General features: G+C 37.7%; 3 protein-coding genes and 1 long non-coding RNA gene across 7 annotated transcripts in view; 3 read left to right on the top strand and 1 right to left on the bottom strand.

Annotated features, from left to right (window-relative positions):
• The window catches only part of LOC145910572 (uncharacterized), a 24,212-nt gene extending 14,949 nt beyond the window's left edge, over positions 1–9,263 (top strand). For all 3 annotated transcript variants that reach the window (XM_082997749.1, XM_082997750.1, XM_082997751.1), the window contains exons 13-14: positions 6,373–6,528; positions 7,102–9,263. In XM_082997749.1, the coding sequence (XP_082853875.1) occupies positions 6,373–6,528; positions 7,102–7,922 (977 nt within the window). In that variant the 3' untranslated portion in view covers positions 7,923–9,263. The remainder of the gene's footprint in view (positions 1–6,372; positions 6,529–7,101) is intronic.
• A 1,579-nt stretch (positions 9,264–10,842) lies between these two features.
• On the bottom strand, positions 10,843–13,135 carry LOC145911034 (protein CASP-like). Its single transcript, XM_082998267.1, has one exon. The coding sequence runs from the start codon at positions 13,097–13,099 to the stop codon at positions 11,147–11,149; it is 1,953 nt and encodes a 650-aa protein (XP_082854393.1). The 5' UTR covers positions 13,100–13,135; the 3' UTR covers positions 10,843–11,146.
• A 693-nt stretch (positions 13,136–13,828) lies between these two features.
• On the top strand, positions 13,829–14,431 carry LOC145912304 (uncharacterized). Its single transcript, XR_014403287.1, has 2 exons — positions 13,829–13,978; positions 14,033–14,431. It is a non-coding gene; the product is annotated as an uncharacterized LOC145912304 (long non-coding RNA).
• Positions 14,432–14,642: 211 nt separating this feature from the next.
• Positions 14,643–21,299, top strand: part of LOC145910896 (uncharacterized) — a 29,028-nt gene continuing 22,371 nt past the window's right edge. For both annotated transcript variants that reach the window (XM_082998110.1, XM_082998109.1), the window contains exons 1-20: positions 14,643–14,758; positions 14,829–15,105; positions 15,267–15,329; positions 15,492–15,566; positions 15,716–15,775; positions 15,834–15,896; positions 16,067–16,219; positions 16,295–16,367; positions 16,444–16,492; positions 16,898–17,006; positions 17,098–17,232; positions 17,291–17,333; positions 17,615–17,812; positions 18,209–18,332; positions 18,632–18,697; positions 18,755–18,857; positions 19,527–19,597; positions 19,915–20,076; positions 20,432–20,499; positions 20,768–20,885. In XM_082998110.1, the coding sequence (XP_082854236.1) occupies positions 14,702–14,758; positions 14,829–15,105; positions 15,267–15,329; positions 15,492–15,566; positions 15,716–15,775; positions 15,834–15,896; positions 16,067–16,219; positions 16,295–16,367; positions 16,444–16,492; positions 16,898–17,006; positions 17,098–17,232; positions 17,291–17,333; positions 17,615–17,812; positions 18,209–18,332; positions 18,632–18,697; positions 18,755–18,857; positions 19,527–19,597; positions 19,915–20,076; positions 20,432–20,499; positions 20,768–20,885 (2,067 nt within the window). In that variant the 5' untranslated portion in view covers positions 14,643–14,701. The remainder of the gene's footprint in view (positions 14,759–14,828; positions 15,106–15,266; positions 15,330–15,491; positions 15,567–15,715; positions 15,776–15,833; positions 15,897–16,066; positions 16,220–16,294; positions 16,368–16,443; positions 16,493–16,897; positions 17,007–17,097; positions 17,233–17,290; positions 17,334–17,614; positions 17,813–18,208; positions 18,333–18,631; positions 18,698–18,754; positions 18,858–19,526; positions 19,598–19,914; positions 20,077–20,431; positions 20,500–20,767; positions 20,886–21,299) is intronic.

A 21,299-nucleotide genomic window follows, 5' to 3' on the forward strand; every position in this document is an offset into this window, starting at 1 on the left:
GCCTCGTGTTTTAATTCTGGACTGCACAAGAATAGAGTTTGTCAGTTCTTGGAACCGTGTGTTGGTTTTAACGCAACACGCTTTCTTAATTTGGTAGCAAGCCGTGTCCCTCCTTTACTGCCTCAGGTTCCAGTGCACATGACAATTTAACAGCACGTCAGCAACTACGCACACTGTTTCGGCATATTATATCTAACGGCGCACATTTTCTTCTAGCAGCGGGCTGTCTAGTTAGTTGTCACAAATCTTCAGCAAAAACAACATTCCACACAAAATAAATTATCTGGCAATCAAACAAAAGTTGGGTAATAATTTCGTTTGCTAAAGTTTACTGGAAAATTGTAACCAAACATCCAAAAATCCCACGTAGAACAAATAGCCACTAAATAACTAATGTGTTTTGATGCTTGCTGTATATTGCGACAGATAGCTGGCAATCAGTTGACCGTGGAAAGCCACAAAACTTAATTGCTTGTAACGTTTTATGGTTTTGCCAGTTCAAGAATGCGAGTGGTTTTGGCAGCTGGTCGTGATTATGATTCCCAGCAGAAATATTTAAAATAAATGCGTGAATCTTTCGGTCGATTATGGTGAAACACTGATTTCATGAAAGAATAAAATATTTTTTTGTCGCGTGGTTTGGACTTTAATGTTACAGACTTTCCGGCCTTGGTTACTTGTTCAAGGTAACAACCTGTACAGTCAGTTACTGCTTGCACTAATGATGAACGCAGCAATATTCGAAACTTCTGCATAATTACAATGATAATCAGTAATATCTTTGCTCAATTATAATAATACCCAAGTATTTTGCAACTAAATGTCTGCTCTCAGGTTAAATATTCACTTTGCGTTTTCCAACACAAAACGTGGCACTGGCGATCAAATATAATGTTTGTATGTTTTGTTTATATTATTTATGGATAATATCTTTTTTCCTAAAAAAGACAACCAAGGCTAAGGTTAACTGTAGGAACTTAATCCTTGATTCGAACTTTTGAAAGTTGCTGAACTTAATTTTGTAAAAAAAAAGATTTAAATTTTTATCCAACAATTTGGGTTTTAAAACCCATCCTAAAAATAAACTGATTGTCATCGCGAGTAGGAAGCTAAAAGCAAGGAAAAGAATTGTGTTTTTCTTAAAAAACCCCTCTCTTCATGTTTATTTTATGTTTCACTATTTTTATTATTTTTTACCTCGGTTTTTTCGCTTTTGCTGAAATTAACGTTGGATTTCGGATTGTTGAAAGTTGTAAATGTTTTTCACAAACGATCAACGAAACCGACATCAAGTTTTTGGCAGCAGTGCTCACTTTTGAAATTCAAAATTATGAAATTGATAAAACATGAAACAATTAAACTATTCGGTTTTCTTTGATTAAATAACCTTAAAAGTCTTGGAAAGTTGATAAAATAAATTTTCTTTCATGTGGCGTTCACATAAAAATATCAATAAACTTATTTGATAATAAGTTGGATGTGAACAAGCGAAAGAAACCTTTTCACGTTTAATTCAACCACTTTCCGCCCGCCTCCAAAATGGCGACTGAACTCGAATATCACGTAGTGCGCCACAGGGTGGCGGCAAAGCGCACCACGCTGGTTTTTCCCGCCAATTTTTTTGGTTTTCAACTGTTCAAGGTGTGGCGGCGTGAACGCCAGTTTAAAATGTGGGTATTTCCTGTTAGAAGCGAACCTATGTCATTGTTATTTGCAATCCTTTGCCACATCGGGTCAACATTGAAAAAAGGCGGGAAATCCTGCGCGTTACTTGAACCGGTAAACAGCGTCACGCTTGATTGGATGCAGCAGGACAGGGTGAAACTTTGGTTTCGCCGGATGGAGACTGCCTGCTTCGTTGGAACTTAATGCAGTCAACTCTCGTGTTTTGACTTCGAGATTTAGGGGCTGAACTTGGGCGTGGCTTTGGTTCTTGGTGCCGAAATTACACCTGGGTTGAAAATATTTGCTCGACTTCTCTGTAAACCAGCTCAGTCCACGTGTTGTTGCTAACTGGGAGCAACATGTAACTTGGACACTCTGTCCAGACTGGCGGAGATGTGTTAACTAAAATTAACAAAAACTGACAACGGTCCTCGCCAAATTTTTAAACCGAATTAACAAATTTACCGCATAAGGTGCGTGATCACCACCTGATTTTCCACTGCTTACACAATGTGTGACAAATTGCACAAAAAAACTCTTTTGCACAAAGCGACATATACGAATTAAAAAATGGGAAATAAAGTTTGAAACTTGTCAATTTCGGTGATGACAAATTCTGCAGCAAAACATCTTGCTGCAAAATCTTTTGGCGTTTCTGTCTCACAGTGACGTTTAAAGTTGTACCACGTTGCAGTTGCCCTGCCAGCAACTTAGGTTACCATAACTTACATCAAGTTTCTAAATTTACAACAAAATTTAACTCTCTGATCCTCGCATGGTTCTTTAAACATTTAGGTTAACAGAAAATCTGACAGTGAATGACAACATGGTTTAATACAAAGAACAAATGACAGGGCAAGCCAACATCCCACAAACTAATTTAGTTTGGTTAATTTATCATTTTCAAAGTGGGATAGGGTGCTTCCCAGATACTGACACATCTCAGTTTGAATAGATTAAATAAATTGGTTTGGTATTTTCAATAGTTTAACTATTCAGTTTATGTCGCATTGTGTTCAAGCAACACATTTAAATAAAACACATTAAGAATATAATTTATATATACATGCAATTAGGCAGAAAAACTTAAAATAAAAAAGTCTTTCTTTTCTCACCTCCAGCAAGTTGGTCTCCAATTGTTCTTCACAATATTTTTCAGCAACCATTTCAAAATCATGCCCTATTATGTTTTAAGCATTCTGTGTGATGAAAAAAAGCAAATCGGTTAGAATTGGTTGCTCTGACATTGTGTCATTAAATCTGTTCTGTAATGTTGTTAACAACGATTGTTTTCCACAAATTCGCCACTGACACTGAGCGAGATTAAATTATTTTTCCGGTTTTCAAAAGAAGAGCAAAAATTCCCTTTTTGTCCACAGAAAAAATCAAAATATTACAGAAAAATTAGTAATATTGGGTTAGGTTTGAAGCGGCTGAACGTCGAACTGTGTAGAATGTGTAGGGGTTGAATTGCGTAATGGAATTTACAGGCAGAAATCCCCGTTGTTATTTTGGTGCGACGGTTTTCCGCCTGAGTGATCAGAACCCCGCCAAGTTGGCAAAAAACAAACCACAAAGTTTGAAACAACTTGAAAATATTAACGGCCATGAATTTCACATTTTGTTTTGTCGGGAACTCGGGCATTGATGAAGTGTGATAAAAAAAATCCACATATATCTTACATTGACGCCTAGCAGTTGTTTTATTCCGTTTGAATCGTTTTCGGCCCCTACAAAAACCATATGATCTATTAACGAACATCCCTGCATGGTAATAAAACCTTTGCGACGTTGGTCAGTTGCAGCAATCTTTCCTAAACGAAAATACATCATGATCGTAAAGCCAGTGGAAAAATGATTTGCGTCAGCTAAGTCGAAAACCCAAGTTCGACAGAGTAAGGCATGAAGTAACACATGCCATGCGACCCTGGTGTCATGTATTTCAAAACATGGCACATAGGTTTTTCTGGCATTAAGATACAATGCATGCTGATGGCACTCCAATACAGTCCTGAGATGTTTTTCACGTAACGTATCGTTGCTATAGCGACCACTGCAACGATCTGACTTGCAAAATATTGCGCCTGATAACTGGTCAAATTTCAAAATACAAAAATACATGCGATATTTACAATTCATACTTGCTGGTGGGATTAATTGTTTTAAAACCGTTTTGGCGTCAAATGAACTTATTTAGGGCGCATCAAAATTATAACAAACTTATTTCACGTTTACTTTCGGGCCTACATTCAGATTGAAAGCCACCCCCTTGCAACGTCAGCGGTTGCTACAACTCACTAAACAAAATGGCCGACCAAGGTTTCCGGCAGCATAGTTTGCCATATTAGGCAGTTGTTTGCTTGTCTTTAAATATCTTAAACTTCTTTCAATCAAGTTAATTCACGTAGGAGCCAACATTTAATCCTCCATCCACGTGAACTTCCACCTACATGTCTTCCCAACCTTTCTACATAACGACATAATTCGCTTAAAGTTGTTTAATTATCGCTCGGTTATTTCCCGCATGCATTATTTTCTAAAATGCAGCAAATTCCCAACACGTGTTCACTGCTCTGCGTACAACCAAAAAAGTTATTTCAAATTGAAACAAAAATATTTTTGCAAACTGGAAACAGAATTGTTTTTTATTTTCTATGTAAATCCTGCAACATTCCCACAACTCGTACAACCTCCTGTCCTAACCAAGTAAAAGTATCCTCGGATTCTATAGTTTCAAGCTTTTCTTTGTAAAGAGCCAGCTATCTGGTGACAGCAGAGCCAATAGCGCGCCCACAACGTAGACAATCGTTTGTTCATTTTCTTGTGGATGAAACTGGCGGACGCTTTGTATCCGGTTTGTCAGTTGCACAAACGACCAGAGGAAATCAGGCAATGCACAAAACCGAAAACTGGCTCAAACTTCAATAACTTCACAAGCGCTGAAAGCAAGTTTGCACCAACTTCACATTTTTGGGTTTCTGAAACGTCCATTGTGCTGGACCGCCTGCCTTTCCGGACCAGAACCTGAGCTGTTCTGTGGTTCTACGCACGCGGCTTCTGGCTGCTCACGAACATTGACACACAATGCTTTTGCAACTCGCAGTTTTCAGCAAAAGTTTGGAAAATCGCCAACGACTTTTGTGTTGAGATAATGTTTGGTCGGATTGAAGCTAAATTGCAAACGTTTACTGCATGCGAGGTTGCAGCAGTATCTACAAATGCACACACCACATAAAATCCAGCGCAGAAGACTGAATTACCGTGACGTCATGGTGACGGTTACGTCTGCACGTCGCCCCTTCACAAGTTGTCTATCACTTAACAAGATAAAAACAACGCCCTGTTGGCTACGGTGTAACTTTCTGTACAACCAGTTGCTTGTGTGTGTGCAGGGTGGGCACGGAGAACCTTTTTTTGCCCACGTTCATCCGTTGAGTTTCGATTGCGTCACTGAAGTTTCGGTGTGGCTCCTCGCAATTTTCCCGGATCACTCGAGTCGGTTCTCTCGCCACCGCTCGAGCTCTTAATAAAGAAACGCGACAGGAGGCAGAGGAAGGTTTGACTGCAAACATCGCGTTGCGTTGCTCCCCAGTTCGAAGTATTCTGGTGAACATTAACTTCTCGCTGAACAGGATTGCTGGGAGAATTGGGGGCGTAGAATTTCCCAAAATGCCACAAACAAACCCGCACTGACGATTAAAATTTACAGCTTTTACTCCACTCTCATAATTTTTAGCGGCGCTTTGAAAAGATGTTGTTGGGTTTCAGGCAGGAAAATATTGCCAAGTTTTGATGAGATACCACCTAATTTTTGTGTTGGTTGCCAACAGTTACCTGGGCGACACAAACATGTCCCTCTTGTCCGGGTCTGTACAATGGAGTTACTTCTCTTCATTGAGAGAAAAAGAGACGAAAGGTTGTTAAGGCGGAGGAGAATTCAAAGCTCATTTGCATTCTAGTTTCAACTGCGATTCATGGTTGTTGTTTTCGTCACAACCCAACATCCCAGTGCAATGACCTTGCTCATCGTGACTTAAATATTTACACAATTAACTCCGCAATAGAAATCGTACTTTCGACAAATCGACACCTGCCTGCTTACAGTTTGGATGTAGACATTTACAGCAGAGTCCTATTTATTTAACTGAAAATAATCTATATTTATTTCCATAACCATGTTTGGGCCATTAAGTTTTGCTGGAGGGTATTCTAGTCTTTAGTTCCAACCAGCATAATGCCCATTCAGAATGTCGCTCTGTTGCCAACCCTGTAAATAAACACTATTATCCTAGCTGTGTTGTGTCTGGCAACCCAGACAGGTATGACTGAGTGCGTTGGGGTCTACACTGTGGTTCCATGATGCGACCTCGCTTGCTAAATTCAGTGCGCAGATATGAATGTTTCCAAGTCAAGTGTGGGGATATGAAAGAGCGGCAGAATGTTAATGTTTCTGAAGTACTTGTTTACACTCAATCAGGTATATTAGATTCCTTGCAGTATCTGCACATTATATTCGGGTTCTGCATACCGTACCTCGTTTACTTGAGCTAATAAGCTTCCCCACCGTATTTACATTTGCCAAGTCCTGTTTTTTCTGCAAGTTTTTCAAATGAAATGAAAAAATGGTTTTCTGTTTTTAAGTTCGTCCAAAAATCCTTTTCCAGTTTCAACGAAAAGTAAAAAAAAAACCTGTTGATTTCTTCCCAGTTTCCCAACTCCGGAAATGTTACATGGGAGCTCGGGTGAAGAAGACGGTGAGGGAGCAACTAGAGGAGCTGAGGACGAGCGACTCTGCTGGGGATCTTGCCGAGAATGAAGCGAAACACAAGAACAGAAAGCGGAAAGGATTAGCGTACGGTCAAGGTATGTAAGGCGAGACGCGCTGTCAGAACAGGTTATGGCTCAACTACATCGAACCACTGAATGGCAGCAAACAAGGTTTGTTTACACACATGGTGAAGTCGGAGGTCGCCCAAACTTACCCTTATTACTTATATTTAAACGTTTCATGTTGTGTCAGTCTATCCTTGTACCGGATTGAAATCACAGCTGGAAGTAAAACTTTCCGCTCATCATCAGGAACCCCCCCCCCCCAACACTAGGAACCTGACATAAGTTAACTTCATTGCGTAACACGTGGGCAGTTAGGTCGGCATATGAGGTTTACATGTAGGTAATAAGAGTAAGTTTGGACGACCTCCGACTTTACCATGTGTAAAACGCTCAGTGTCACTCAGTGGATCGATGTAGTTGAACGTAAATAAACCATCGTAACATGACGTGTCCATAATTTTGACACCTCCGGTCCAAAACCAACATGGGTTTTTAATTGACAACCGCCGAAATCACTAAGGGATAAGATGATTGCCTGGGTCAATTTTACTTCTGTTATAATTCTCCACATTTAGTTGTTTCAACCAATGTTTAACCTCGCAGAGTCTGTGAGAAAGAGGGTGACAGTCAAGGATCGCATGAGTTCGTTCACTCAACCCCAAACTTCACAACTCGATCAAATGCAGATGCAACAATCCCAGTTGCGTTACCTCGCACAGATACCACCTCGACACCCAGTTCCCAGCGGTTACCCCGGGATGGAGATGCATTCCCCGCGGGGTATGGAGCCCCAAAAGATCGCGCAACAGATCTTGCCTCCCGGGTTGGTGCGATATCCCGGCATACAGGGCTCTACAGCAGCGGGAAACCACATTCCAGTAGCCAGGTTCGCAGCGAACAGCTTGCCAAGCAAGGATCACCACCACCCACCGGTGTACAGTTCCATGCCACAAGCTAACCACCAATTGGTGAACCCAGTTGAACAGACCCTGGCTTTGCTTGGTATTCCGACCCCAGTAAGGCGAGGTGACGGCGCGGTGTCCTCGGGCGTGGTCAGCGCCACGATGTCGGAACTATCGATGGATCAAATCCGACGGCGTCTGGCGTTGCGAGAAACCTCGGCCGAGGCGTCCGTATATTCAGGTGGCTCCATAGCGACACCGAGCGGAACGACAGGAGTTGTAATGAGCGGAACTCCAGTAGCGGTTGCAACCAGACCTGGGACAGTTATGGGGATACACGAAACAGTGGCTGACATGCGGGCAACAGCGCCGAGGTTTTTTGGACCCGGTGCGTTCCCCGTGAACGCGACAGCGCCTCAAGTGGCAGCGAATGGCATCGTCACGTCTGTACCCCGTCCCATTCATTATCCTGGTCACAATGCGGGTTCAGTCCCGTTGAACCGGGGTGCGCAGTGTAGCTAATAATTAGCAACTTAACATACGTCCCATCCGCATGTTCGGCCCGCTGCGCCATCCGCCTCATCAACGCTCGCCTTTTGTTTATTATTTTCAACATTTCTTTTGCCTTTTTAACAAGTTTTAGCGATCCCCTTTCACAGCATTAGTCACATATGACTGGAACCTGACCTGTGCGCGGGGTGATTACATTACCAGAGAAACAGCTTTCGGTTCCCGCGTAATTTGAGGTCAGTTTCGGTTCCGCGGGACGTGGATAGTTCGGTCGTTAATCAAGTGTCACAGTTTCTTTCATTGAATCATGTCCGACTCATTAGTGGGATTTCGTGGTGTTCTGACACCAGAATGTTTTTTTCGCAAAACCAAAGACGAATTGCCACAATCACCATAGCAACCCCACCATTACCATACCAACCCCACCATCTATAACCTTTAGAATGATTCTGTCTTCCGAAAAAAGTTCAAATCGAACGGATTTCCACCGCAAAGAATTTATTTTACGTGAATGCTTTAACGCAGCCGGTGGCTTCGCGGTGTTGTGAGTACAGTGCGTGTGTGTGTGCGACCACTATCGTAGCAACTTGCCATTTGTCAAAGAATCAACATCGGGGCATCATAAAAAGTGCACCCCTCACCTGATCCAGTTTATAAATTTGTTGGCTGTTGATTCTAGAAGTTATTAATTGTGCGCGTTTATGTAGCAAAGCGTGTCGCAATTCCATCATCAAAGAATTGGATTTTATGATAAGTTTAACAAACATCGAACGATGATGGAATTTGTTTCATTTCCACATCGCTGTTTCGTACCGAGTAGGGTTGTGGTGTTTAGTCTTCCGTATACCTGCTGTTTGGATAACCCCTAAATGCTGTTTTTCCCTCGTTTCTGCTCTGTTAGAATCAACCACAAGTGCCATAAGTGTTTGCGACACCATACATGTTCTTGAAGTATCTTCGCGGATCAAAAGTCTGAAATTTAATATTTAAACCGGACATTCCAAAATTATATATAATATTAATTTGCTCAATTTATTCTTTGCAAAAGGAAAGTAAACGCTTTTAATGTCCACAAATATTTTTTAGTGAACTTTTTTATTCACTCAACATTTCCTCATCGTTGTAATAATGTCCAAATTAAAAATATTTGTTGGTTTTGTTTTAGTTTACATTTCAAATCGACAACAAAAACAATTTTTGTTTCCTATCAAAACAAAGTGTGTGTGTGTGTGTGTATGTGTGTGTGTGTAAGTGTGTGTGTGTCATGTTTATTGTAGACGTGTTTGTGTGACGCTTTTTTAATTCCGGTTGTTGTAATTCGCCGTTTTTGCTTTTTTCTAAAATGTTCCAACAAGCTCCAATAAAGTGAATCAGCAAAACAACGTGTTTCAAGTCTGTTAGAGCAGAATCCCAACATACCTCTAACAAATTAGAGCAACTGTTATTTCAGAGAGTTCCAATGTGTTGGAAAAACCTTTACTTTCAAAATTATCCTTTCAAATCTTTTTCTAATGCCTAATGGTTACAAAACTTCAAATAACCACATACACAATATCCTTCTTTTGTGATAACGGCCAAAAATCTTGAGTAAACTAATTTTTCAATTGTAACACACCTTAAACTTTGTACGTATGGAATTACATGGTTAGCTTCGCTTCAGTTTATACATTACAAAACCATACAAGTAAGCATAGAGCAATGTGTTTAAGCACCCACAGAGCTTCGTATTTTCAACTAGAAACACACCATGACACAAAAGCTTACTTTGCATTTCTTTGACACTGGTTCGTCTGAATCGTCAGCACACAGTTAACTCTGCCATCAAACCTGTATGAATAATCAGTATTTGGGCGGCTACACAGCTTAAGTAACACGTCACAAGTAGCTTGTTCCTGTTTCGGATCCAGACGGAAAGATTAAGTTCACTTTCCCGCCTTGTGTGGCGAAACATGTCAAGCTCTGGAACTAAAGGTTGTTGTAAGCTTCAAGAACGATTTCTCCCCTAACACATTGTTTGACAATGAGTGAATGGAATGCGACAAAGCCCTTTATGACGGAACAAGCTGTATGCAAATCATGTGTGTTTTCGAATGGGTTCCTTTTGGGTAAATTGAAGTAAACACTTTGACAATTTCATATTGGGACTTCTCCTTGAGATCATTACAAGACGAAACATAAGGCTTAAAGGTTTTCTATCTTTACATAAATATCTCTCAGTTTTGTCAATCTGTAAACATTGTAATCTTGAATTCTACACCTTTCAAGAAACTGATACTACAAGCTTTATAAACTTACCACATGCTTCATAAACTCACCACATGAGGATTTGAACCCATATTCCATTTTATTACTAGTGTTTTGGTGCTTTTTGCAAGCTGTCCAAGAAAACGGTATTATAGCGACATTAAGTGATTGATCTATATTTGATTACGCCAACACTAGGTAGAGTCGGAGCATTTGTATGGGAAACAGTTTGCAGCGGAATTCGTGTCCAGGATATTCAGAGTTCGAGTCCCGGTGTGGTAAAAAGAAATCAGCAACTGGATTTTTCTTGTTAGGTCTTATGTTAGAAACGGCCAAAAAAAACAAGCATTAAACCTAAACCGTCTCAGCATTATTATTCGCGAGGCAACTTAAATTTTTCAATTGTTGTGATAAAGGTCAGTAAAACGTCAGTAAACGACATCATGACTTGCGAAGTTTCGTTCTTGATCCTCTTGCAATGTTACAAGAGGTTTAAGTTATTAAAATCACTTCATACTCATCCATTGCTCCTTCTTTTTCGCATAGTTAGTGTACAAGTGTATCTCCACTTCTAATGTGTTCCATATTTATTCTGGAGTATGAAAAATGATAAAATATTGCTGGTTATGGGTCAAGGTCGTTTTAACAATCTTTATTGCACCACATAAGCACAGGATATACAGCAAATGATAACATAAAGACCTGTACTACAGTATATAAGTTTGGAATATATTTTTCTATTCAACTACAAATGGATGTAGATTCTCTTTTTCATTTTAATAGTTTGTTTTCTGATAGCTGCCAAAAAACATGAAGTCCACAAAAATTCTTCAACAAACTGCCAAATATATTTGATACACCGCACTGAACAATAGTTACTACAAATTTGTGTAATATTCTTTAACACAAAAGATCAGTTGCAAAATATTTCTTTGAGGGTTTACAATACTAGGGAAATTTATGTCACATGAACAACCAATCATGGAAGAATGCTATTGTTTAGGAGCCATTTGTGCTCCAAATCTTTCAAAACACAAATCAGGAAGATGTCGTTTGCAGTCATCAGTGTAAGCATATTTATAAAGAACAATATAGAGCAGAATGTGCATGGACAGCATGTAGAAGAAGAAGATTGTCCTCGCCAGTTTGCTGGAAAGAATCATCCGACTTAAACTCAGCGTGATTTTCTCGGGTGGACTGAGATTCAAGTATTTTCTTTGTTTTTCCTTTCGGTTAAATGAAGTGAACGGATCAAGGTTTTCTTCATACTGAGAAGAATAACGATTGGCAGTCACATCTTCAACAGCTACCTTTGTTGTTGGGTAACTCTGGAGATATTTTATCTTCTCATAAAGTTTCACATTATCAGCTCTTAGAGAATCTGTATCATTTTGCATTCGTTGGATGGTTTGTTGCAGTGTATAATTCTCAGCCTCTAGCTCGTTGTTTCGAACTCTAAATCGTTCCCGTTGACTTGAGACAATTAAAAGAAGAGAGTTACTACTGTTCTCGGTGCCTGTTGTGTGTTTCACGGCATCAGCCACAAGTTCACCAGACATATTACTAGGTGGCGCGGGTGACCCATCAGCTGCCGATCTAACAACAGCAGCAGGAGACTGTACAAGCATTAAATCTACTTCAAGCTTCTCTATGAGGGCCTGCTTTTCACCTGCAGTCTGCTCCAATGTTTCAACTTTGGTCTCGAGCGTTTGACACAGTTCCTTTAGCTGTGAATTCGCGGCACGCAGGTTTGTGTTATCAGATTGCAGCGTGTGATTCTTTTCCAAAAGCAACATTTCTATTGATTTTGACTCATTCGTCGCCCCAGGAAATTCAGTTGACTTTAGAATGAGGAGTTCTTTTTTAATTTCAGAATAGTCGGACTGTTGTTTTAACATTATATCCATCTCATCACAAAGCAACATCTTCTCGTGAAGGTCTTGTTCCAGTTTTGCAATGTTAGTTGCCGTAGTTTCCCTCAGTTTTGCCATGCTCATTTGCAAGTGTTGAACGTCTTCCACTAACTGAGAAACCTCCTTTTCTTTGATGGCGAGCTCACTTTCAAGGTTTGACTTTGAAAGAAGTTCAATCGTTTGGTCTACTGTTGGCTCAATTACATTTATAGATTTATCAGTATATGCAACTTGCTCTTTTAAGGCCTCAACTTCTTTGTTTGCAATTTCTGCTTGCTGGTGTGATCGCTCAAGATCCTGCAGGATAATATCGAGCTCTGCCTGTTTGGCTTCAGTTTCTTCATCGTATTTTGCTTTTAAGTTGAACAATTCTGACTGACAGGAGTCAAGGGCAGCTTGAAGAGTGGATGCTTTTTGTTCAGCTTCTGAAAGTTTGCTTGTTGCTGCAAGCTGAGCATTGTGCAGCATTTTTTCTTTGTCAGCAAATTGCTTTTTGAGCTCTTCATATTTCTCCTCGATTACTCGTTTTGTTTTGCTCGATGAATCTCGCTCAAGGTCTTTAATCTTCTCTTTTAGATTTTTGATCGTCACCTCTTGGTTCTTCACCTCAGCAAACTCTTTGTTGTATTCTGCCAGTGTTTCTCGCAACTTCTGGTTTTCTGTTTCAATGTCATTAAGACGTTGATTTTTTCGCTGATAGCTTTCAGCTTGATCCAAGGCAGTTACTGGGTCTGGGAGCTCTATAAGTTTCTTGTATAAACTGAGAAACTCTGATTCACATGCCTTACTTCGCTTTGTCAGAGAATCAATCTCGGTTTGAAAACTTTTCAGCAAAGGTGCAGCAGATTTTCGGGATTCTTCATTGGAGGATTTCTTAAAAATTTTCGATTGTTCAATAAGTTTTTTTCTTGATGCATCGCTTTCATCTTGTCTTGTAGCAATGTCAGTTGCAGTTTGATCCAAACTTCGTTGAAGCAGAGTCAGATCAAATGACTTCCAAAATTGGGACACTGATGTAACATTCACAGCCATTTTTAATTAACTCGCAAAATAAGCCTAAATATCATTTTACCTGCGAAACAAGTTCACAATCTAGTTATTGCAAATGGAACATACAGAATAATCTTTTTGAAATGTGTTTCTGTACACTTAAAAAAACATTTTCCAGGTTTGATAGTTTGTGGAGTGGATTTTTTCATGCTTGTTTAAGTTACTGGACGATTGGATCATTGTCATAATACATAAACGTTATTCAATTCTTGCCTAAATAACACGATTAAACTGGTTTCAGAATTCTACAGATACTTACAGAACCGACTAACTGCATAGCCGAACGATTAAAACCATCATGAAATATTCTTAGCTTGCAAGGTAAACGTAACAATTGGTGACGTCATCGGGCAAAGCCATGATTTCATGGAAACATGTGAGGTCATCTTTTTTCGAAACTGTTTGGACATTTACAAATAAAAACAGCATGGTTTTAAGTCTACTACAAAACTTTAATATGACAACAAAGAGTGTGGGATTGTTTACAGTTCAGTGACAAAATGGCTGACCAAAATCAGATAGGACCACAGAAAATTTACGTAAAACTAAATATTTTAATTGCGGATTTACAATGATTTTGTTAATTATCAAACAAAATATTTTCAATTAAGTTTATCTTAAAAAAAATATGATGACGCTTGGCATTAATTTTGCTTATTGTCGACGGGTCTTTACTTTCCGCTGCTCCATTAAAATTGATTTTGTAAAGGCGCGTGCAAGTTTTTGCGAAAAGTTTGTTGTTGTTTTTTTGCGCTTGTTCTGATGTTTTGTAGTTTTAGACAAAAACATGCGGACTGTTTTTTTTGTAATGAAATGAAGAGGTATTGCGCATTGGAACGAAAAGCGTAGGTTTAATTTCAGGTAAGTTTGGCAATTACCTAAATATGTTGTTTAATAACCATTTTTTTGATTCAGGAAAATGAAGACAAAATATATCATGGAGACAAAGAAGAATTTTGACTTCTATTTTTTATTGCGATTAACTTTTGATAAAATGTTATTGTTTATTTCGGTCTCTCAAAAATGGCTCAAAAGTTAATTTTTGAGAATTTGTGAAAAACATTTCCTTTTGAAAAATCCACTGTGTGTTTTTTGCCGTCAGTTGTTTGCTTGTGGTGACTTTGAAACTTCTTTGACAAAAAGGTTATCGAATACCAGGAGTTTTTCTGCTGACGGTGACAAAATTACAACAGAATATCATAACTATTGTTAAACTTTTTGCAACAAACGAAGTTAAAAAGTATTTTTGTAATTGTCAACTGTATCTTAAATATATTGTTACTGCAATAAAATGTTAAGTTTGGTGTGAAGTAAGCCAGCATGAAAATTATTTGGAAAGTTTAATGCTCTAAGAGGAAGAGCTCAAGGTGCAAAACAGTCCATGTAATTGCTAATAAAAAGCTTCGATCAATAAATGTTAATTTTTAGTTTGGAATCTGCTATAGTCGGATTTGTTGATGCAAGTAGCAATTTTGGCATAATAGTGCTGGATTGTCAACCAATATTCTGAAGCCATTTTGTATTTAGCAAATCAGCAAAAGTGGGGTAGGAATATTGAGTAATTATAACTGAAATGATTTAAAGATGGAGGAACAAACAGAAACCTCTGATATTCTGGATCAAGTAAACAATCTTTCCAAGGTTTGTATTGAAATACACGTTCATGTAACATTTCCACCAAATAGCTTTAAAGTTTATTTTAAAACAATAGGCATCGGTGGGTGATGGAACATTGGATCTTCTTTCTGGTCTCACGGACAAACCTCCTGATGATATTCTGGCATTTGAGGAAGATTTCAGCACTGATGTTGTGATGGATGTGGAAGAACCTGCACGACCCGAGGATCACGCTGATAAAATGGAAGTTGATTGTCCCTCAGAACAGGCGAATCCTGAAGTAGCCGAGCAATCTTTAGAAGGCGGTGACTTAAATGATCCCTGGAAGGAACAACAGGAGGACACGGAATCAACATTAACAGCTTCAGAAAGTAAGTTTTACAATAGAAACCTTATTTTTGTTGTAACTGTTAAAACAAATTTCAAAACTTACAAATTTTACAAGAGAAAGAATGTCATGCAAACGAAAACTTATAAATGAATTGAATTTCCTGCGTTTTTTTTGTTGGAAAACTAACTTAGCTTTTTTTAGGACAAGATTCTGAAAATATTTCCGAAATGGCTTCGGAACCGAAACAGCCACTTGAGGACAGTAGTAAGTACATGTTATGGATTGTCTTAAAGTGAACTGAATTAATTCAAATATAATGTGTCATTTGATGTATAAAAATATTATATCTGATAAACATTGTATTTTTTCAAAATGTAAACATGATAATTTTCTGGATAATTTTATCCAACCAGAAATTATATTTAGAAGTTTCCAAACAACCAGAAGAATCAGGTCCCGAATCAATTCCTACTGAAGCTTTAACACCTGTAGATGAACAAGGTATTTTATTTTATAATTTGCGTCAATAGTCTGTGATGAAATTTGTCAATTCATAAAGTAAAATAATTTTCGTTGCTGTATAAAGCAAATAGATGCACAATTTTGTGCTCTGTGTCAAATGTATCTAAAAGTTTGTGATTTTCTTGCAGTGAAAGAAGAAGAAAATCATGAAGAGACATGTAGCAATAAATCAACTGAAGGACAGGATGGTAAAAAACTAGCTTGTTATTTAATAAAAAAAATATCCTTAAAGGTTATTTTGTGCAGAAGTGAAAACTGAGGTGGAACAAATGGAAGCAGGTGAAAGTGAGCAAAATTTTGAAAACCAGGGTACGATCACTTTTTCCAATCACTGGACATTTATAAAATAAACATTTTGTTTAGGTTTTAAACCAGACCATTTGGTGTATTTTTAAATAAATTATGTAAATTTAATTGGATTGCATCCATTTTCGTCAGCAATATTTTGCGGTTTTAATTTTTGACATAAAATATTTCAGATCCTAGAGATGAAGATGAAGTTTCGTTGGAAAAAGATGAAAAACTTGACGAAGAAAATGGACCTGATCGGGATGAGGAAAACATTGAACTTGTCAACATCCCGGATGCTCCTCAAGATGTTTCAAAGGAGGAGTTAGTCGACGAATTGAAAGGTGAGTTAGTGGTTAATATTACGAAATGAACATTAAACATCATCACTTTCCCGACATAATGTGGTTTTTTGTTAGAAAATCAATCAGACGAAAGTGAGGAAATCATTGAACCGGAACCTCCTGCTCTTGAGGAAACTCCAAAACACAGGTGAAACCTCACTTTTGTTGTCAATAACATAAACAAAAAAATGTTTCACACAAATGACCGAGTTTTTACAAAACAGAGGGAGAACCCCTAAACAAGATAAGAATATTCCATCACCAGTCGTGGAGGTTTGTTCTTCTTGTTTTTTTAACTAAAAGCAAAAGTTTTGATAATTTTTCTTCTTTTACTGCACAAAGTGGTGTAGTGTAGACTGTTTATGTGTGTTGGCTGGATTTGGCAATTCTCTCTTCTCTGAGATTCTATTTCTACAAGATACTGACAATGCTTATTTTGGTGAAATATCTTATTTTGGTGAAATATACTTGTCTTGATTAAGCAAGCTGTTTGATTTTATAAACGTTCCCATGCTTTTTTTGAAGCAAAGTATAAGTTAGTTTTTGTCAACATAAATTCCCCTGTGTCCGCTAAATGGCCTCAACAAACCATGTTAATACACTAGAAAGGATGGCTTGGCTCAGAAAATGAAATGATTTTCCACCCACCAAGCTTTTGAATTATTTGTCATCAAACAGACCCAACCATCAGTCCGTCGAAGTTCCAGAGCAAACAAAGGGATTGGAAAAGAAATATTTGACCCCTCCTACATTCCAAAGTCAAAAATGCCATCACTTGAGCCACCAAGTAAGATTTCTATAAATGTTTATTTTTTTCTTCAGTTATTCCTCTTGTAACATAAAAGCTCAATGTAAACTTGCTTCAAATTTGTTTTTAGAGAGACACACTTCACCATCATCCGACCATTCGTCAACATTTTCATCACCGGGTAGCAGTAGAGGGCGTCCACGTAAATCCCTCCAATCTTCTCCAACAAAACCAAAACAAGCAGATGACGAACTACAAAATACAGGTTCCTGTAATTTCATATTTTCAACCAAATTTTTCATTTTTATTTTGTCATTGTTCAGATGTTGCGCCAAAGACAAAGAAGAAAACACCAGATTCGGCAAAGTATGATATTGTTATTTTATAAATGTTTTTTTTTCATAAACAGTATTCTGGGTAAAAATTTGTTTTTTGTTTCTTTGTTTGCTTTGACTTTGCTTTATTGTGATGAAAAACGCAAATTATGTTTGCTCTCATTGTAAAATATTTTCATAAAAAATTATACATTTATATTTTGTAGGCAAAGTAATTTTTATTGTGATGTTGAAGTTGCTCAAGTTTCTGCATTTTATTCATTGTTTGAAATATCATTAAATTCACAACTTTTCCTTGGCAAACTTCTACAGACCTAAAAGTCGGAATGATTTCAGTGACGACGATGACAACGTTCCTTTGAAACAACTTAAAACGGAAGAAGATGGAGATTATGAGGAAGATTCTGATCCGGCTTCAGAGGAGATTAGCAGTAGTGATGACGACAGTGACGACAGCTACAATAATCCTGATCGACTCTGGTGTATCTGCCAGAAACCACATAATAACAGGTGAACACTTCATGATACCTTGTGTCTTTATTGTGATAAAAGAGAGAACACATCAAGATGGAATGTTGATGTGTTTAAAATATTCAATAAAGGACTGCGAAAATATAAAAATAGTAAAACTTATACATTGTACAGCACTTATGCAGCTTATCGACGTTGATTCTTAATTTAAGTGTTTCCAATCCTAAATTTGGGTTATTGTGTTAAACATTTTTGTATTGTCGCTGTTCAGGAGGAACAATATGTGCAGCATAAGACTGGGAATCCAATAAAAATACAAATCACAAATAGGGTTTGTGGCCCAAAATGTTTGGGAACCCTGCTTTATATGGTCAACAGTTTTCTGCCATGTTATAAAATACCAATATTTTGTAACAACTTTGTGTTTATTTGTAGATTTATGATATCTTGCGATAAATGTGAAGAGTGGTTTCATGGAGATTGTGTCGGAATAACTTTGCAACGTGGAAAGAAGATGGAAGAGAAAGGAGAGGAATACATTTGTCCGAAGTGCTTGAAGGTTGGAGAAAGATTGTTTCATAAAATCATTTAAATATTCTCTGGGTTTTCACTTTTAATGTATTGACATTATTCATAATAAGGGCATTTTACTCCATTGAAATATCTGGATTATTGGACTCCATTAGCTTTATGCTCAACAAATATTTGGCAACTTAATTTTTTTAGCATATTTTGTATGGAATCCCAAGTTGTTTGTCATAAAATGTTGTTTGATTTTGAAACATGTATTTTGCTTACTTTCTGGCATCAACAGTATTTCTTATTGGAATACTCTGTTATTTCTGAAATTGTTAACAGAAAAGTCAATTAAATGAAACTCACAAAAAGCAGAAGATATCTGAAAAGAAAAAAGAAGATAAAAAGGTTTAGATTTGTTGAAATGTTGCCCGAACCTAATTATTAACATCATCACTTGTTCAGGAACCTCCGTCTGATTCTCGTAAAAGGACAATCTCAAGTGAGGAAGCCAACAAAAGAAGCTTGAAGTCGTTTGCACTCAAGGGGCAAATTCAGAAATCGCGAGGTAGGAATAAAATCTTCACATCACAAATTGCTTTTGCTTTAAAAACTTCCCTGATTACATTAATCTATTGTTGAACTGATAAACTTGAAGCCTTTCTGGTGATTGGTCAAAGAACTAGTGTGTACACATTCTTATCTTTTATTAAACCCGTGGATTATCTTAAACCACACAAGTTTCAAGTAGTTGCAAGTACTGGGGAATGACAATCAGATGTGCATGGAATTACTTTAGGTAAAAAGTCCTTGCGGGTTTGGCCAAGTTTATCATTTTTAAATATCACAAAATGTTAGTTAAAGACAACTTTCATTTCTGTGCATTACTTTTATTAATTGGCATTACAATGGAATGGTGGTTGGCTGAATACTCACTCAGTTGTCAGAATGTGAGGAAGCAGGGCAGGAAGTTGATGCAGGAGAAGCAACTCTCATTTGTTGTTTCTCTGCTCTGTTATAAAATAGTTGTTTTAATAATGTAGCAGAAATTTAAGCAAGTCTGTTGTTTTAAAAGATTTTCTTCACTTAGTTTTATTTAAGGCTTCACTTAGTAGGTTTCATTTTAGTGCTAAAATTTGTCACTGCTTGTGGAGGAAACTATTGATTAGAATAGCAGTGCTGCAATCATGCTTATTTTGATGATTTGAAAGTAAAAGTTTCTGTGACTTTTTGTCAGGTGTCAACTTTCCACAGAGGAAGAAACTGAAGGTTTTTGATGAAAAAGCAGGGAAGAAATCAGCTTCAATGGTAAGTTCACTAATTCTGGTGAAAACATTCATTTCTTTGTCTTTCAACATATTTTGCAACCTGGCAATCGAGTCTCTAATTTGTGAATGTAAGATCTTTTTTTGTCCCAAAACATTTGCAATGTGATTATAACAATAGCTTGTTGTAAGAATTTCCAGCCTGTGTTGATTTAAAGAGTAGATTTCAACAAAAGAGTCAGAAATTTGTATCAGTTGTAGATGGTCCTGTCAGTAGTTGCGATGTGACTAATGCGCTGATGTCAATTTTAAGATTTTTTTATTTGCAATATGTTATGAACATGATGTTTTTTGTTACAGACAGTTGCCAAGGTGAAGAAAACTACTGAAGGCACAGATGGAAAAGCACAACGGAAATGTATCGTGTCATCGTGTGAAAACACAGCTCTGTCAGGTTCTGTGTACTGCAGTAATCAGTGTATTCTAAGGCACGCTAAGGAATCACTCAAGTCGATTGCTAAGGTAAGCGAAAACACACAAAATTATTTGTTTTTTTAGAAGATTATGTAAAGAATTGTGACAGTATTTCAACAGAAATGCTAAAGCTGCTAAGCTAGTCACCAGGCAGACACTACTGTGTTCATCATCAGTGATAAGTAGGAATAAGTTGGATAAATCATTTGTAAACAGTGTTATCTCTAGTTAAGTTTTAGTCATTTGCAGGAACTGACCATTTCCCTGGATTATTGTTTGGTGTTTAATGACACTTTGTGCGTTACCTATCCTGTGTCAACTAATGCTTTCAGTACTAATGTTCTGTTGTATGTCGATCAATTTTTTTGGCAATTTTATAAGCATTCAACATAATGTGTTCCAGGATAAGGAACAGGGGATCGTCAAACAGAAGCTGATGAAGAGGGAGAGCAACCCGAACACTCACAACAGGTAAGCTTGCGTAAAACGTTGATTATCTGACTGAAACCACATTTATTACAAAAGTAACTATTTCAGCAAGCGATATTAGTGATGTCCACAATTGTAGGCGATATAAATTTATCAATAGAAACCCTTGTTAAACAAACAACTTTATTGCAGAAGATGTTATATCTGTCACTTATTCTTTTTTGTTATAAACTCATCAGGAGATTTTGTACAAACTCGTATTGTCGTTATAATGTGAATTGATATCAAGGCATGAAGTTTTTGTCCACAGGGATCAGAAGGATAGAGTGGCCGTACATTGCCGAAGAACCAACAAGATATTGACAGGGAATTCTGCTCCTTACAGAAGGGATCTCGCTGCCTTCCTCAAAGCTCATCCTTCCTATGAGGTATATGTGCTCCATCTAGTGGCTGGTTGAAAAGGTTTGATTTAACCACATGTGGGCGCAATATTTTTTTTTTAATTACAGTACAGAGAGAGTTAAGGCAAGGTACAGAAATAATGACTGTTAGAACTTTCTTCTTCACAGAAGGACTATGTACAGAAATAGCATTGAAATTTTAAACTAACCGATTGCGATTGGAGTCGAAAGTTCATAAACAACTTTGTTTAAAGTTAGTGTGGGGTCGCTAAAGTTAGTGTGGGGTCGATTTTGTTAAAACCCCCTGCAGCGTTCCTCTACGATGGGGTTACCTACGTCTTTTGTCTGAATACAAGTTTGTTTGTACACCTTTACGATAGAAGTCCCTTAGTTTTAAAGCAAATGGTGGTGTTTGTGGGCCTCTAGATTGGCAGAGGCCCT

Source organism: Ascidia mentula, chromosome 8, assembly GCF_947561715.1.
Source record: "Ascidia mentula chromosome 8, kaAscMent1.1, whole genome shotgun sequence".
Taxonomy (NCBI): Eukaryota; Metazoa; Chordata; class Ascidiacea; order Phlebobranchia; family Ascidiidae; genus Ascidia; species Ascidia mentula.